Raw genomic sequence first — 16,915 nt, forward strand, 5'->3', positions numbered from 1 at the left:
CTCCCTCTGGGCTGTGCATGGTTCTGGCTCAGCCTCCCTGCCTCCCTCCTCTGCCTGCCCCTCACCCCCAGCTTTGGCATGGCCCCCGGACTCTCAGGGTCCCTGGGAGGACCTTGCTCTCGCCCTGTGGCTGGAGGCCCTCTGGGTCAAGGACAGATTACCTGATGGGGCCTTTATGATGGATTCTAGAGCTCAGCTGAACCTGAGGAGGTCACTTGTCAGAGTTGGGATCGCTGCCATCTTGAGTGTTATATTATGGGCCAGGCATTTTATATATGGTTTTTCACTGAGTCCTTATAATAATCCTCCAAGGTTATTCCACACTTTTATCCCCATTTTACAGATGGGGAAACAGACTCAGAGGTTAAGTAATATCCTCCAGGGTACCCAGGGAGCAAGCAACAGACTGGATTTTGACCCCATGTCTGTGACTCCAGGGTTTGTAGCCCTTTGGCTGTATGTGGCTTCCTCTGGTCTCATGGCCCTGCTGAGGAATGTGAAAATCCATAAAAACAGTTATTTGAAGGAAGAGCTTCTAATTTCAGTTTTAGAAGTAGGACAGTTTCTGGGTACCACCTCTCTCACCTCCAACCTCAGAAGCTTTTTCTGTCTTTGGTTTGGGGCACTGCCTTTGCAGTTTCTGGGTTGGGGGAGGCAAGAGGGGGCTGGCTTGGCTAAACTGCTGCTCATTTCTGACTGCTTCCCTCACACTTTTCCAGCTGGCATCCCGTTCCTCAACAGTGGTCCTGCTCCCTTGGAAAACAGGCTGGGCTATGTGTCTGCCAGGTAAGCCTCCCTGTGGGCTCAGGGTGGAGCCACTCCATTTAGCTGCAGCTCCCAGGGCAGGTGGGACCTGGTGAAGGGACCAGAAGGCCCTGTCCCATCACCCAGACATCAGGCAGGGCCCCCAGGCCATGAAGCCGCTGAGGTCCCTGTGGGGCCAGGCTGGCCTTACCTGAGCCAGCCCCATGAGGAAGCTGCCCAGTGGCACCCTGGGGAGCAATGGGATCTGGCCATGGAGTGAGGTGTTCATCTCTGCCCTGAGCTCTTTGTCTGCTGTGCATGGCTCCATTCTTCCCCCAGACCTGCTGAGCAACATCTGGAGGGAGTGGGGGCTCCCTGTGGGGCAGACAGATGGGCAATTATTGAAACCTGTTATTAATTTCCCCTTCATCTTATTCCTTGCCAAATGTACCCCCCCTTGATGTGTCCCTGCAGGCCCCCAACCATAAGCACAGCCCCTCTCACCCTTTGGCCAGCTTGGGAGCTGATGCTGGGAAGGTATTTGAGTTGATAGGAAAGTGTTTGCTGATGAGATTAGCTGGGCACAGGCAGATGTGGGAGCCCTGAAGTCAGGCGCATTCACCCAGGGTGGGGGCTCCACCCTCTTCCCTTTTGGAAATGGATGCTCCTGCTCCTGCCTCCTCTCCCCTCCCCGCAGTGAGCAGCTCCGCCTCCTGCAGCGTCGCTATTCCCGAGTCCCTGAGGTGGGCACCTCCAACTTGCAGGACCTGATCGCGGCTAACCGAAAGTGGCTAGAACATTACAAGAACGACCCCAAGTTGTATCCTTTTAGCTGCCTCCCAAACCCTGATCCCTTCCCGCTCTAACTGCCAGGGCAGGTGGGCCCTAGGCAGGGTAGGGGCATCCCAGGAGGGTCCCGTCTGGTCTGTGACTCCTCCCCAACCGTGCTCAGCTGACTGCGGAGTTCTCCTTCACCTTGTGGCCAGACCTCTCTTTTCCTTGGTGCCCAAGCCAGCGGCTGGTTCCAGCTTCCTGCAGCTGGACCTGGATGGGAACAACAGACTGAAAGTCTATCACTACTGAGGCCATGAGCCGGGGGGGCAGCCTGGCCGCTCCTGCACCCAGACCATGTGCCCTACTTGCTGCCTGCACGTTATTCCCCTGATAAAGCATCCTCCCGGCCCTGCTCTGTGCTGCTTGCCTCACTTGGGACTTAGAGGAGCCCCGGGGCACCAGGGGAAATGGAGGGTGTGACCAGGAACAGTAAGCCACCCCTAGACTGTAGCATCTCAGGCTGCCCTGTGTGGCTTGTGCGTGAGCCTGGCGACACTGATGTGGGGCAGAGGCGGTGCTGGGGGAGCTCCTGCTTCAGAGGCCCGGGGACTCCATTGGAGTGGAGTTGGGCTCTTGGACCTGTGGGGCCCGCTTGGAACTCCCAGGGTCACACAGGTGGTCCCTCACTCCCCAGAACAAAGCGCCCCCGGCATGTTTGTGCTCTGCGACCAGGGCCTGCCTTTCTAATACCTCAGCCCTGTAGAGATCAAGCTTTTTTTTTTTTTAACGTCCCCTTTCCTGAGCACTCTGTCTCACCTTTTGACTTATCTCAGGATTGGGCCCAGAGCCCTATGGGCGGTGGCTGGCCCCAGAAGTTTTGCCACTTGTCTTCCCTCTGCTAGTCCTGGGTTTTCCTCAGGGGCTGTCCTCAGGAGCACTTCCTTCCCCCCGCCCTGGGGCTCCTCCCCAGAGCATCCCAGCTACATTCTCAGGTCTCAGGAAGCCGGTGAGCCACAGGAAGAGACTGGGAGGGCTCACCATGGCTTCCTCTTCCTGGAGCACTCGGGTGTATATGTGCGTTGTTTCCGTCCGTCTTTTCCACCTGTGCCGTCCCTGCCGCCCCTTCTCAGAGCCTGGAGACCTGTTCTGAAGGAGATGAGGGGCTGGGCCCATGCCTGCCGTCTGGCACAGCACCCTGCCTCCGTTCCCACATCAGCGGGCTCCTCGAGGGGACGTGCAGGCAGTGCTTAACATCTGTCCCATTGTTTAAATAAAATGTCCCCCCCTTTTCTTGTCTTGAAAGCGGTGGGGGTTCCCCTGCCTCTCCACCCCCCCCCCAGTTCTTTGGATAAGGAACTGAGATCCCATTGGCTTGTTTACCCCCAGGTACTTTTTTGGCATCAGTCTACCACATAGGATGTCCACTTTTGTTCATCTGTGTGCTTTGGGAATAGCTCATGTGCTACGACCAACTTTGGTCACAATCCTGTGTTTTCTACATCAATTAAATCTCTGCAGGTCCATTTGCTACACAGTAGCTGTGTGAGTGTGTCTCCTTTTTGAAGGCCTTGGCTTCCTTCTGCTTAAGGATAGAGGGAAGGAAATGAATATTCACAAAACACCTAGGGCTCCCCTGCTGGCTCAGTGATAAAGAATCTGTCTGCCGGTGCAGGGGACACAGGTTGGATCCCTGGTCTAGGAAGATCCCATATGCTGCGGAGCAGCTAAGCCTCTGAGCCACAGCTACTGAGCCTGTGCTCTAGAGCCTATGCTTTGCAACAAGAGAAGTCACCGCAATGAGAAGCCCATGCGCAGCAACGAAGACCCAGCAAAGCCACGCATAAAATATTTTTCAAAAAGAATACCACAGTATCGAACCTAATCACAACAAATCTGTTTTGTAGTTTCAGCTCCATTTCTGTGAGTGAGAAAACCAGGCCTGAAGTCCTGGAGTTGAACTCCTGGAGTTTAAATGCCTGAAGCTCCCTACAAGAACGGAGCCTTATACCTCGTGGCTGTGTGCTTAGAGCACCCTGCTCCCTGGAGCAGTGCTGGGGGCACTCAGCCCCCAGCTGAGTTCTCCCTTATCACGCCCTAGCTCCACCTACCAGCTGGAGACTCACCATGCCATTTCCCAGGGGCTACTTGACCCTGTTTCTTCAGGCAAAGGTGAGCTCCCTGAAGTTCTAAGCTGGCAAAGTCAGGTGGGTTTTTTTCCTGCTCCAGTGGTGTGAATGGTCTGTGTGGTCTTGGATTTATAGCAACAAAATTGCCAGAAGAACCAGCTGAGAAAGTTGCATTTCATGGACTTGCAAAAGAAAACTAACTTAAAGACAAACATACAAAGGTACCTAGCCTTTTGAGTCTGAGCCGCTCTGAGGATGGGAGGGAGAAAGGTGCTGAGAGGAGGCTACAGATGACTTGTTCAGTCCACTCAGATCTCACAGTGGAGGAGATGGCCCAGAGAGATTCCGAGAGAGGCCAAAAGTACAGTCTGTGCAGCAGAGGTGAGACCAGACCTGAGCAGTCCTGACTAGGGCTTCAGGAAAGAGGGTTTTAAAAAGGGTATTTGTTTTGAACAGCCTCTGCATTCACATGGCTTCGTATTTAACTGGTACAAAAGTCAGTTCATCCCTGGGCCATCTTGAAGGTCACAAATATACCAGTTCTTTCTGGAGATTTTATGTAAATACAAAAAACAAAAAAGGAAACTGTTCTTACTTCCCTTTTACAGGTGGGATAAGGGTCATTCCTACTGTGGGGATCGGACAGTTTCCCAGAGCTCTTCTGTGATATGTTTTTATTTCCTTTTTCTTAAGGGAGACCCATTGGGCATGATTATAGCCCCTCTACCATGGAAGCTTCCACACAAAATGGCTGTATGGGGAGTGGGGAAATAACCCTGGCCTTAGGATACCCGGGTTTACTTTTCGCTCTGACATTTACAAGCTCTGTGACCTCAGCAGGCCCTTTCTGGGCTCATGTCTTCCTTGGTCAAAAGCTTGAAGCCTGAATGCACAGTCCAGGGATGAAGCAGGGTGGCTGTCTTAGATTTGGTGACTGAGAGGTCTACCCTGGGTGGGGAGCTGCCTCATCCAGTGGCCTAACACAGAGCTGGGTTGGGCAGGGGTGCTGGCAGCTGTTGCTGCCAGTTCCTCCAGCAGCTTCTTCGGGGAAGGCAGGGAAGTGATGGTTTAAAAAAAAAAATAGCACCCGCCCTCAGCAGTATCGATGAACTGGAACATCTCCTCGTTCCTCCTTTCCTCCTGCATCTCCAGTCTTCCTCTCCTGCCTCCCCGATTGGCTTTGCCACCTCCAGCAGGTACATACACAGAGGGCCCAGGGAAGAGCAGTGTAATACCATTTTTCATCACGGAGGAGAGGGTCATCTGCTCTTGAGGGGTCCTGCTCAGGTTTAAATGCGGTGGAAGTGTGGATCAAAAGGTTCACTTTATCCTCTCTGTGCCTTGAGTCTCATATCTGTAAAATGGGGTTAAATAGCAAAATCTAGCCAAACAACAAAACACTAAACAGCCTAACTGAAAAATGGGCAGAAGACCTAAACAGACATTTCTACAAAGACAAACAGATGCTCATTATCACTAAGTACTAAGAGAAATACAAACCAAATCTACCATGAGGTACCACCTCACATCAGTCAGAATGGCCACCACTAAAAAGTCTACAAATAACAAATGTTGGTGGGGGGTGTGGAGAAAAAGGAACCCTCCTACACTGTTGGTGGGAATGTAAACTGGTGCAGTCAGTATGGAAAATAGTATGGTGGTTCCTCAAAAAAAAACAAAATAGAGTTGCTGTATGATCCAGCAATCCCACTCCTGGGCATATATCCAGACAAAACTATAATTCAAAAAGATACACGCACCCTTATGTTCATAGCAGCGCTATTCACAATAGCCAAGAGACGGAAACAACCTAGTATCCATCAGCAGATGAATGGATAAAGACGACGTGGTGCATATATACAATGGAATACTACTCAGCCATAGAAACAGTGAAGTAATGCCATTTGCAGCAACATGAATAGATCTAGAGATTATCACACTAAATGAAGTCAGTAAGCGAAAGACAAATACCATATGATACCACTTATATGTAGAATCTAAAATACGACACAGATGAACTCATCTATGAAACAGACTCACAGACAGCAGATTTGTGGGATTGGGAGTTTGGGATTACAGATGCAAATGGCTATATATAGGATGGATAGGCAGCAGGGTCCTACTATATAGCACAGGGAACTATGTTCAATACTCTGTTTTAAACCATAACAGAAAAGAATTTGAGAAATATATAGCTCAGTCACTTTGCTGGATAGCAGAAATTAACATTGTAAATCAACTATTAGAATTTAAAAATAAAAAACAAAGATTTAAAAATAGGAGTATCTAGCACATAAAGTTGTTATGGGGATTAAAGAAGTTAATCCATGTAAAGTTCTCAGAACAGTGTTCAACACATAGTAAGGGGAATGATGTCACCAAGATGGTGACTTGGGTATTCCTGACTTCCCCCCATTCACAATAGCAACTATCAACTATTCATGGATAAGGGACTACTGAGAGAATCCTAGAACTTGGGAGCAAAGCTGAAGCACCCTCTGTACCACAAAGACCCAGGCATATTGCCTTAGAGGAGGTAAGAGGAACAGCTACACACTGACCACATTGCCCCTCCCCAAGCTGGCACAGCCCCACACGGAGAGGTCTCCCCTGAGACTATGGTTCTTCCAGAGGGAAAGAGCCTGGGGGTGACATCCAGCACCTCCAGCATTGTGGGTCAGTTCATGGGATTCCTTGCTCTGGTTTCACCCCACTGGGATCACAGGAGACTGCGAGGCTCAGCCATTGGGAATCTGATGGAGAAGGTGGAGGGGCTTCCAGTACTGGGTCTTGGCAGATCAAATTTGTACCTGCAGAGACCAATTATAGTCCCAACCTGTGGCTTTGCTCATCTGCAGAGCAAATCAATGGTGCCACATGGCCAGGGAACTTGGCAGAGTGCCTGCAGGTCTGTGTGACTCAGGTCCTCAGATGAGGAGTTCCACCAGCCCGGAGCCTGGTCAGCTCACTTCAAGATGGAAGAGTTGAGTTATATAGTCCTACCAGCTGTGGAGTGCCTCTCAGCCTCTCCCAGCCAGAAAGCCTGGAAAAATCTGGGAGTTGTGGCGGGAGAACAGACATGGCCTTACTTGCTGCCAATTTGTTTTTTTGCCCATTAAGAAGAAGGGCTGCTTGAGAACACCTGAAAACTGCTATGTAATCCATCAATGCTTGAGCCCAGAGGCAGGTGGGCAGAGCTGATCACCCCTAGAGCAAGGGTAGTAGCCCTGGTCAGGCCAGGGAACTTGGGGCACAGGTTGGTTTCAGTCAAGACCACAAAGAGCCTTCCTGGCCTTGGAGCTGTCTTCCCAAGAACAGCTGGGCGGAGAAACTAATTCATAGCTCCACTTATTGCTAAATGCAGCCATTGGCCCACCTGACCAGGGAATCCTCCCAGAGAGAGGCTGCATATAGCCCATCCTATAGTCCTGCTTACAGTGTCACTTGGACAAAGAGCACAGCCCATGGCTTTCCCTGTCTTTAGAGCAAAGCTACTGGGCTTACCTGATGAGGGTATCCAGTGCACAACTTTTGCCTGATTTGCGTCCCCAAATGAGGAGCCATGCAGGCCCTGGTTCCCATTCCTCTGTCCCATGAGGGCAAGGGAAGCTAAGCTATAGCCCCACCAACTTCTAAGTATAGTACCCAGCCCCACTGTGTAGGAAGCCTGACAGAATTCAGGCAACTGCAGAGCCTATCCTACAGGCTCCTTTGGCTAGAGAACCATGCCAGCAGTCTTATCCAACTGTTCTTAGCCAGTGGCACCTCCTCCCCCAATTTCAGAGCTTAAACAGTTGCCTCAAACAGGAATAGATCCTATTAGTAGGCCCCACCTGCCCAAGGACATTACCAACAGTTATATCCAGAGCTAAACTGAGCTGACAGGTGAATGGTCTCTGCCAAGGCAAATCTGCAAAGACTGGGAGACCTTACTCATGTGGGAAGATACCAACATACATAATCAAGGATCATGAATAGATAAGTATGAGACCAAAGGAAACTAATAAAGTTCTAAAAACTGACTTTAGAGAAATGGAGATCTATATTCTGTCAGACAAATAATTCAGAATAATGTTCTTAAAGGAGTTTAGTGAGCTACAAGAATATAAGATGACTAAATGGAATTAGGAAAACAATGCATGAACCCAACAAGTTCAGCAAAGAAATAGAAACCATCAAAAACAAAGGAATCATAGAGCTCAAAATATAATGGAAGAATTCAATGTAGAGTTAAAAAAAAGAAAAAAAGCAGACAGCATTCAGAAGAATCAGTAACCTAGAAGGTAAGAAATTTGAAACTATACAGTCAGAGAAGCAAAAAGAAAGAAAAAAGAAAGTGAAGAAAGCCTATGGAACTTATGGGACACAATAAAAAAAAATATTCACATTATGGGAATTCTGGAATGATAGAAATGGATAGAAGATATATTTTAAGCAATAATGGCTGAAAACTTCCCAAACCTGGGGATAGAAATAGATATCCAGATCCAAGAGAACCTCAAATAGGTTGAACCTGAATAGGGCTGCAGTGAGACACATTATAATTAAATTGTCAAAAGTCAAATAATTTTTAAAGCAGTAAGAGAAAAGTTATGTATAAGGGGAGACTGTTTGCAAATTTTTCAACATAAATTTTTTAGGTCAGAAAAGAATGAGATAATATATTTAAAATATTGAAATGAAAAAGAAACCTGGGAAACTGTTAGATGAAACTGTCCTTCAGAAATGGAGGGATAAAGACTTTCCTGAACAAACAAAAGCTGAGGGAATTCACCATTAGCCCTTGCCCTATAAGAAAAGTTAAAAGGAATTCTTCGAGTGGAAATAAAAGGACTCTAGTTAGCATCATAAATAGTAAATATATAGTCAGATTCAGTAATAGTGTGTAATTCACAACTCTAGTTTAAAAGTTAGAAAACAAATGCAGTAATAATAACCATTTTAACAATATTCTTTTAGTTATACAATATAGAAACATGTAAATTGCAACATCAGTACTCTAAAATGTGAGGGGAAGAAGTAAAAATGGCAAGCTTTGAAATTCTGTTGAAGTAATCAGCTTAAAACAGAATGTTACCACTGCTATATTTAACACAGATAACCAATAAGGACCTACGGTATAGCACAGGGAATGCTGCTCAATACACTTTAATAATCTAAATGTGAAAAGGATTTGAAAAATAGATACGTGTATATGTATCACTGAATCACCTTGCTGTATACCTGAAATTAAAACACTGTTAATCATCTATACTTTAATATAAAAATTTAAAGAAATAGGGAATTAGATTTTAAGATATTTTGTTTAAGCCTCATGGTAACCACAGGGAAAAACCTGTAGTAATTATACACAAGAATGTGATAAAGAAGTCAAAACATTTTGATACCAGAAGACATCAAAACACACAAAAAGACAGCAGGATAAGAAACAATGAACAATAGATCTAGAAAATGAAATGGCAGCAGCAGTCCTTATTTATCTTCAATTACTTTAAATGTAAACAGATTAAACTCTTCAATTAGAAGACATAGAATGACTGAATGGGAAAAAAAAGATCCAAAGATGTGCTGCCTTCAGGAGAATCATTTTAGCCTTAAAACCATATAGACTAAGAGTAAAGGGATGGAAAAATGTTTCAAACAGATTGTAGGAACAACAAAGTAGGGGTAACTATACTTAAATCAGACAAAACAGACTTTAAAAGTGATAAAGAGACAAAATCATTATTTAATGATCAGGGGGCCAGTATATCAAGAAGATAAAGTAATTGGAAATATTTATGTGCCCAACACTGGAGCACATATACACATAAAGCAAAAGTTAAGAGCTAAAAGGAGAAATAAACAGCAATACAGTAATAGTGGCTTCTGAGCTCACTCTCAACAATGGATAGATCATCTAGACACAGAATTAGTAACAGTGAATTTGAATAAGACTAGACCAAGTGAACCTAACAGACATATACAGATGTTCTACTGGACAATAGAATATACATCCTTCTCAAGTGCACATGAAGGTTTGCTAGGATAGGCAACGTATTAGGTCACAAAACAAGTCTCAGAAAATTCATGAAGACGGAAATCATACCAAGTATTTTCACTGACCACAACGGTATGAAACTAGAAATCAGTAAGAGGAGGAAAATGGAAAATTCACAAATACATGGAAATTTGCCAACACTCTTCTGAACAGCTATGGATCAAAGAAGAAATTAAAAGGGAAATAAGAATACCTTGAGACAAATGAAACTAGAAACACAATGTATCAAAACTTATGCAAGGCAACAAAAGCAATTCTAAGGAGGAAATTCATAATAAATGCCTACATTAAGATGCAAAAAAAAAGAATCCAAAGAAACAACTTTATGCTTACTGTAAAGGGGGCATTGCTAGCAGAGCTGTCCAAAGGTGAAACGTGCTGGCTTGGGAAGTGATGCATTCTCTATCAGGAGGTAAAGCATGTGAAGGCCAGATAATCCTTACTTATTGCAGAAGAGATTCAAGGTTTGGGTGGAAGTCTGAACTAGGTAACCTTGAAGGCATTTTTGAATCCTGAGAGTCACTGATTCTTAGAGACACTAAAACCAAACATGGATTACCTGCAGGGTAACACACATCTGACAGCTGTTGCCCTTTCTTCCTAGGAGTATTCCTGCCACTGAAGATATGGATTCTAGGAGGAAGGACAGAGCCCTGATTGGTTCTCTCACCCTCATCCTACAAACACAGTTACCCTCCCCTTTCTGAAGTCATCAGCTGCTGTTCCCCAACACTTCGCCTGCATAGGTGTCGGTGAGCAGAGATGGCTTTTGTGGAGATGTTCTTAATCTGAGTTATGGAAAGAAGGTTTCTATGGGGGGGTGGTCAAGTTCCTCCTCATCTTCTGTGTAGGTTTAGATGGTGCTCGCCATTGTAAAGGTAAGCTCTGAAATCTCAGTGACTTAACACAAGTCAGTTGTCTTGCTCATAGAAAGTCCGGTTAGCACTGGTGGGGGTGGGGGGTGGGGCACAGATCTGCATAGATGTATAGGAACCCAGGCCAACTGAGGCTCTGCCATCCATAGTAAGTGGCTTCTGAGCTCACCTTGACATCCAGTTGGAGAAAGTGATGGGTGGCTAAGTCAGGCCTGAAAATAGCATCATCACTTCTACCACATTCCACTGGACAGAACGTAGTCTTAGGGCCCTACCCAGAAGTCAGGCAACTAGGAACCGTAGTCACCAGCAGGGCAGCCACTTCCCAGCACCTATGTAGAGTGTGAATGTGTGTGTGTATAGTTGGGCAAGCATGAGGCTTTGGCAGACAGCTAGCTGTCTATGATATATTTATTCTCTTCCCCCAGGCTTCCATTTTCAGGACTCTGACAGTTTGGACACACAGCAGATAGAGAGCCTTTTGAACATTAGAACAGATCCACTGGCCCTTTGCACCCCCAGTGCTTAGCTCAGTGGTAGGGCATAAGAAGGGTTTCAGGGTATTTGGTGAGTAAATAAATGTTTGAGTATCATTTTTCTGGCTACAAATACTTAATCAGATGTCTGGCAGAAAACCACTGGGCAGTTCTTCAAAAATTAAACACAGAATTACCATTTGATCCAGCAATTCTACTTAGTTGTATACCCAAAAGAATTGAAAAGCAGGGATTTAAATAATCAGTTATACACCAATGTTCATAGCAGCAGTATTCACAGTTTATAAAAGGAAACAACTCAAGTGTCCATCAATAAGTGAAGGGGACAAAAAGTGTAATATATACACACAATGGAATGTTATTTGGCCTTAAAAAGGAATGACATGGGGGAACCATGTAAACATTATGCCAAAAAAAAAAAAAAAAACAACAGACAAAAAGACAAACACTCTGATTCCACTTACATGTGTTTTCTGGATTAGTCACATTACTAGAAATGAACACAGAATGGTGGTTACCAGAGGCTGGGTGAAGGGAAAAGGGGAACTAGTGCTTAACAGATAGAGTTTTTCTTTGGGAAGGTGAAAAAGTTCTGGAATTGGAGAGTGGTGATGCACAACATTGTAAGTGTATTTAATGCCACTGAATTGTACACCTAAAGATGGTTAAAATGATCCAAGAAGAAAACTGGACAATTCACAGATATGTGAAGATTAAACAACATGCTGAGCAACGAATGGGTCAATGAAGGAGGCAAATGAAATGGAAATAGACCCAAATTTATAGAAGGCAGCAAAAGCAGTTGTAAGAGGGAAGTTCATAGAGATAAATGCCTACCTCAAGAAATGAGAAGAATCCCAGTACAATCTAAATTTACACCTAAAGGAGCTAGAAAATGAGCAAATGAAGACCAAAGTTGGTGGAAGGAAGGAAATAAAGATCAAAGTAGAACTAAATAAAAGAGAGACAAAAAGACAACAGAAAAAGAGCTGGTTCTCTGAAAAGAAAACAAGAAAGGGCTCAAATAAATACAATCAGGAATGAATGGAGGCATTACAACTGATGGCACAGAACACAGAGGACTTAAGAGACTAATATGAACAATTACATGCCAAATTGGACAACCAAGACAAAATGGATATATTCCTAGAAACAAATACAAACTTTCAAGGCTGAAGCATGGAGAAACAAAACTTGAATTGACCAATTACTAGAAAGGAGATTGAATCAGGAATTAAATGATACCACCTGGATGGTAGAAAGCAAAGAGGAACTAAGTAGCCTCTTGAAGAAGGTGAAGTAGGTGCGTGAAAAAGCTGGCTTAAAACTCAACATTCAAAAAACTAAGATTATGGCATCTGGTCCCATCGCTTCAAGGCATATAGGTGGGGAAAAAATGAAAACACTGGCAGATTTTATTTTCCTGGGCTCCAAAATCACTGCAGATGGTGACTGCAGCCATGAAATTAAAAGACATTTGTCCCTTGGAAGAAAAGCTGTGACAAACCTAGACAGTGTATTAAAAAGCAGAGACATCACTTGAATGACAATGGTCTGTACAGTCAAAGCTAGGATTTTTCCAGTAGTTGTGTACAGATATGAGAGCTGAATGATAAAGAAGGCTGAGTGCTGAAGAACTGATGCTTTCAAACTGTGGTGTTGGATAAGACTCTTGAGGATCCCTTGGACAGCAAGGAGATCAAACCAGTCAATCTTAAAGAAAATCAACCATAAATATTTAGGGGAAGGACTGATGCTGGAGCTCCAGTACTTTGACCACCTGATGCGAAGAGGCTGACTCATTGGAAAAGACCGTGATGCTGGGAAAGATTGAGGGCAAGAGAAGAAGGGGGTGACAGAGGATGAGATGGTTGGATGGCATCACCAACTCAATGGACATGAGTTTGAACAAACCCTAGGAGATACTGAAGGACAGGGAAGCCTGGCATGATGCAGTCCATGGAGCCGCAAAGAGTTGGACATGACTTAGTCACTGAACAATAACAACAAACTAAAGTCCAGGACCAGATGGTTCCTTGGTAAATTCTACTGAACATTCTTATAAGAATTTATACCAATCCTTCTCAAAATCTTCCAAAAAATAGAAAAGAAGGGAACAATTTCAAACTCGTTGTTAGGCCAGCTTTACCCCACTACCAAAACCAGGTGAGTACACCACAAGAAAATTACAGGCCAAAACTCCTGATGAATATAGATGCAAAAATTCAACAAAGTATTAGCAAAAGAATTCAACAATACATTGAAAGAATCCTACATCACAATCAAGTGAGATTTATTCCAGGGATTCAAGGATGGTTCAACATCTGCAAATCAGTCAACATTATACACCACATTAACACAGTGAATTCTTGGACTTCCCTTGTGGCTCAGCTGGTAAAAGAATCTGCCTGAAATGCGGGAGACCTGGGCTCGATCCCTGGGTTGGGAAGATCCCCTGGAAAAGGGAAAGGCTACCCACTCCAGTATTCTGGTCTGGAAAATTCCATGGACTGTATAGTCCATGGGGCTGCAAAGAGTCGGACACGACTGAGCAACTTTCACTTTAACACATTAAAGGATAAGAATCATATGATCATCAATAGATGCAGGAAAAGCATTTGACAAAATCCAACATTCATTTATGATAAAAATTCTCAATAAAGTGGGTATGCAGGGAATATATCACAACATAGTAAAGGCCATATATGATGAACCCACAGTTAACATCAAATGGTGATAAGTTGAAAGCTTTTCCTCTAAGATGAGGAACAAGACAAGGATGCCCATTCTCTCCACTTTTATTCAATAGAGTGTGGAAGTCCTATGCAGAGCAATTAGGCAATAAAAAGAAATAAAAGGCACCCAAGTTGGAAAGGAAGAAGTAAAACTGTCCTTCTTTGTAGATGACATGATATCATATATAGAAAACCCTAAAGACTCTACCAAAATAAAACCTGTTAGAATAAACAATTCAGTAAAGTTTCAGGATATAATCAATATACAAAATCTGTTATGTTTACATACACTATTAACTATCAGAAAGAGAAATTAGAAGACAACCTCATTTATAATTGCATCAAAAAGAGTAAAATACCTAGGAATAAATTTAACCAAGGAGGTGAAAGACCTGTACTCTGGACACTACAAGACACTGATGAAAGAAATTGAAGACATAAATGGAAAGATATTCTATTGGGAATATGGATTGGAAGAATATTGTTAAAATGTTAATACTATCCAAAGAGACTTAAAGATTTAATGTAATCCCTATCAAAATTCCAGTAGCATTTTTTTTCACAGAAATAGAACCAACTGTAAAATTTGTGTAGAATTACAAAAGATACCAAAGAGTCAAATCAATCTTGAAAAATAAGGACAAAGCTGGAGACAACACCCTCCCTGATGTCAAGCTATATTTCAAAGCTATAGTAATAAAAACAGGATGGCATAAAAACAGACACATGGATCACTGGGCCAGAATAGAGAGCCCAGAAATAAACCCACACAGACATGCTCAATTTATAACAATGGCACCAAGAACATATGATGGGGTGCCGGGAGCCAGCATGAGGAACTCCGCCCATGGCAAAGGTCATGAGGAAGGCGGCTTGGCATACACAAAGGCGTGATCAAGCCTCAGGAAACCCCCAGTTCCCGAGCATCTACCCCCCAAACCAGAGTCTATCTACTTTACTGCTTCATGCTCTCGCCTACACCTCTGACTTTATGGGGGGCTGTTCCCCACTGGTTCTCTCCGAGATGGAGTAAACGTGCAGCTCCAAGTCAATAAAAATTCCTGGGTGTGACAAGTGTTTCAACTTACGAACTCCTCTGAAGGTTATCTAGGCCGCCTGTATAGGTTCGGCCACATGTGATTGTTTACAGCCTCCCAACCTGAGAGGCAGAAGATGTTTTAGACTTACTAAAGGCAAATTCTTTTGGGAAATTGTCAGTATAGTGGGTTGGTTAGGAATTATATTGCTGAAGGGTTTTTCATTTGTTGTGCCAATAACTGTTGCTAATTCCCTGCCCTGGGTGGGACAAGGGTGTCTCAGGTCAAACCTCTCTGCTGGCAAACTAGCTTGTGTGACAGGATTATCCATACTCCTGCCACTAGGCACATGATTGTTTACTACCTCTCAACCATAAACAGCACAGAGAGTTTTGGAGTATTTTGAGAGTCTTAATTAGCATAGGGCTTTTCTCATTGTTGAGTCCATGATTGCTGCCAGGCCTCCATATCCTTAGGCACCTGGGAATATATTAATCAATGTATTTGGAATATAGAAAAGGAAATGTAGTTTTTAAGGTTAACAATACTAGACTTTTTGAGTTAATGAATTTTCTCTTTTGTAATAGATCACTGTACTGTGTTATAAATCACTGTGTCCTTGCTATGCAAAAATGTAACTTTATCACTATCTTAAGACTAAATCTTAAGGGGAGCATTGGTGAAAGGATTTTCATTTGTTGGGCTGATGTTTGCTAAATCTCCATATTCCCTGCCCTTATAATGAATATAACTAGCATATAGGAGAAATAAGTATTAACCTTTAAGATTAATCATGTTAACCTCGGGTTAAATAAATTCCTTTCTTGATTATAACTCACTACACCCTCACCCTATAGGAATGCAACTTTATTTGGAGGGTGGTGCCTGGTTTAAGAAAAAACACCCTTGGAAAAAATAAGTTTTTTGGTTATTAGAAAGAAAGGGTCATAAAATGTCAGCAGGCCTCATGGCCAGAAGATGATGTAAAACCCCTGAGTTTTTTTATGTAAAGCACCTGATTTTGATAACAGTCAAGACTGCTGACCCCTGTGTGACTCTCTATTTATTCCTATGTGTAACAAAAGGTATATAAGCAAACCCAAAAATAAAGAAATCAGATCAGTTCCCAGAAAGACTGATTGCCCCATGTCGTTCTTTCTTGCTCCCCGTTTTTCTGGCTGAATTCCCATCTGGAGCATGGGTGCTCACCATGTCTACTTGTCCCGGCTTTCAAGCCCATGCAAGGAGGAGCCCCAGGAGGGGCACCTTCTGGTACTCAAGTGGCACTGGTGGCCCAACATAGATGGTGCAAATTCCTTGTCTTGGAATTTTATTGGTATCCCACGTAAACCAATTATTTAGCCTCTTTTCCTCTCCTACTATTTTCTGGCCTAATTCCCATCTGGTGCATGGGTACCCACCAAGCCTGCTAATTTTGCCTGGGCTTCTAAGATCGGACCGGGCGAGGGGGCCTCAGTGCCTCTTCTTCAGGAGAATGGGAAGACGCCTGCGGCCTACATAGGTGGTGATTGGTATTCCATGTAAACCAAGTTATTAGGCCTCTTTTTCTTTCCTAATTTTCTAATCCCTCTCTATCTGTAATTAAATAAGTTATTTCCAAGGACGCCAACTCCATCCCTACCTTCGAATCACCCTGGATCCACCCGGGCTGGACCCCGGCAATGGGGGAATGACAGTCTCATAAATAAATGTTGGGAAAACTGGACAGCCATATGCAACAGAATGAACCTTGACCACTGTCTTACACCATACACAAAAAATTAACTCCAAATGAGTTAGAGACTTAAATGGAAGACTTGAAATCATAAAATTCCTATAAGAAAGCATAGGCAGCAAGCTCCTTGATTTCATTTTTGGTGATAATTTTTTGGATCTGACTTCAAAGGGAAGGCAATAAAAGCAAAAATTAAAAAGCAGGATTGGGTTGTTGTTCAGTCGCTCAGTCGTGTCCAACTCTTTGTGACCCCATGGAGTGCAGCACACCAGGCTTCCCTGTCCTTCACCATCTCCTGGAGCTTGCTCAAACTCATGTCCATTGAGTCTGTAATGCCACCCAACCATCTCAT

At 44.0% G+C, this 16,915-nt stretch overlaps 1 protein-coding gene across 10 annotated transcripts in view; it reads left to right on the top strand.

Annotated features, from left to right (window-relative positions):
* Window positions 1-3,052, top strand: part of CEP164 (centrosomal protein 164) — a 70,795-nt gene extending 67,743 nt beyond the window's left edge. For 9 of the 10 annotated variants that reach the window (XM_040258057.1, XM_040258056.1, XM_040258059.1 and 6 more), the window contains 3 exons: window positions 720-786; window positions 1,442-1,564; window positions 1,731-3,049. In XM_040258057.1, coding sequence (XP_040113991.1) covers window positions 720-786; window positions 1,442-1,564; window positions 1,731-1,827 — 287 coding nt within the window. In that variant the 3' untranslated portion in view covers window positions 1,828-3,049. Of the gene's footprint in view, window positions 1-719; window positions 787-1,441; window positions 1,565-1,730 lie in introns of all 10 variants that reach the window. The other variant, XM_040258051.1, reaches the window with a different exon arrangement.
* Window positions 3,053-16,915: the final 13,863 nt, after the last annotated feature.

This window comes from Oryx dammah, unplaced genomic scaffold (assembly GCF_014754425.2).
Source record: "Oryx dammah isolate SB20612 unplaced genomic scaffold, SCBI_Odam_1.1 HiC_scaffold_17, whole genome shotgun sequence".
NCBI classification, from domain to species: Eukaryota; Metazoa; Chordata; class Mammalia; order Artiodactyla; family Bovidae; genus Oryx; species Oryx dammah.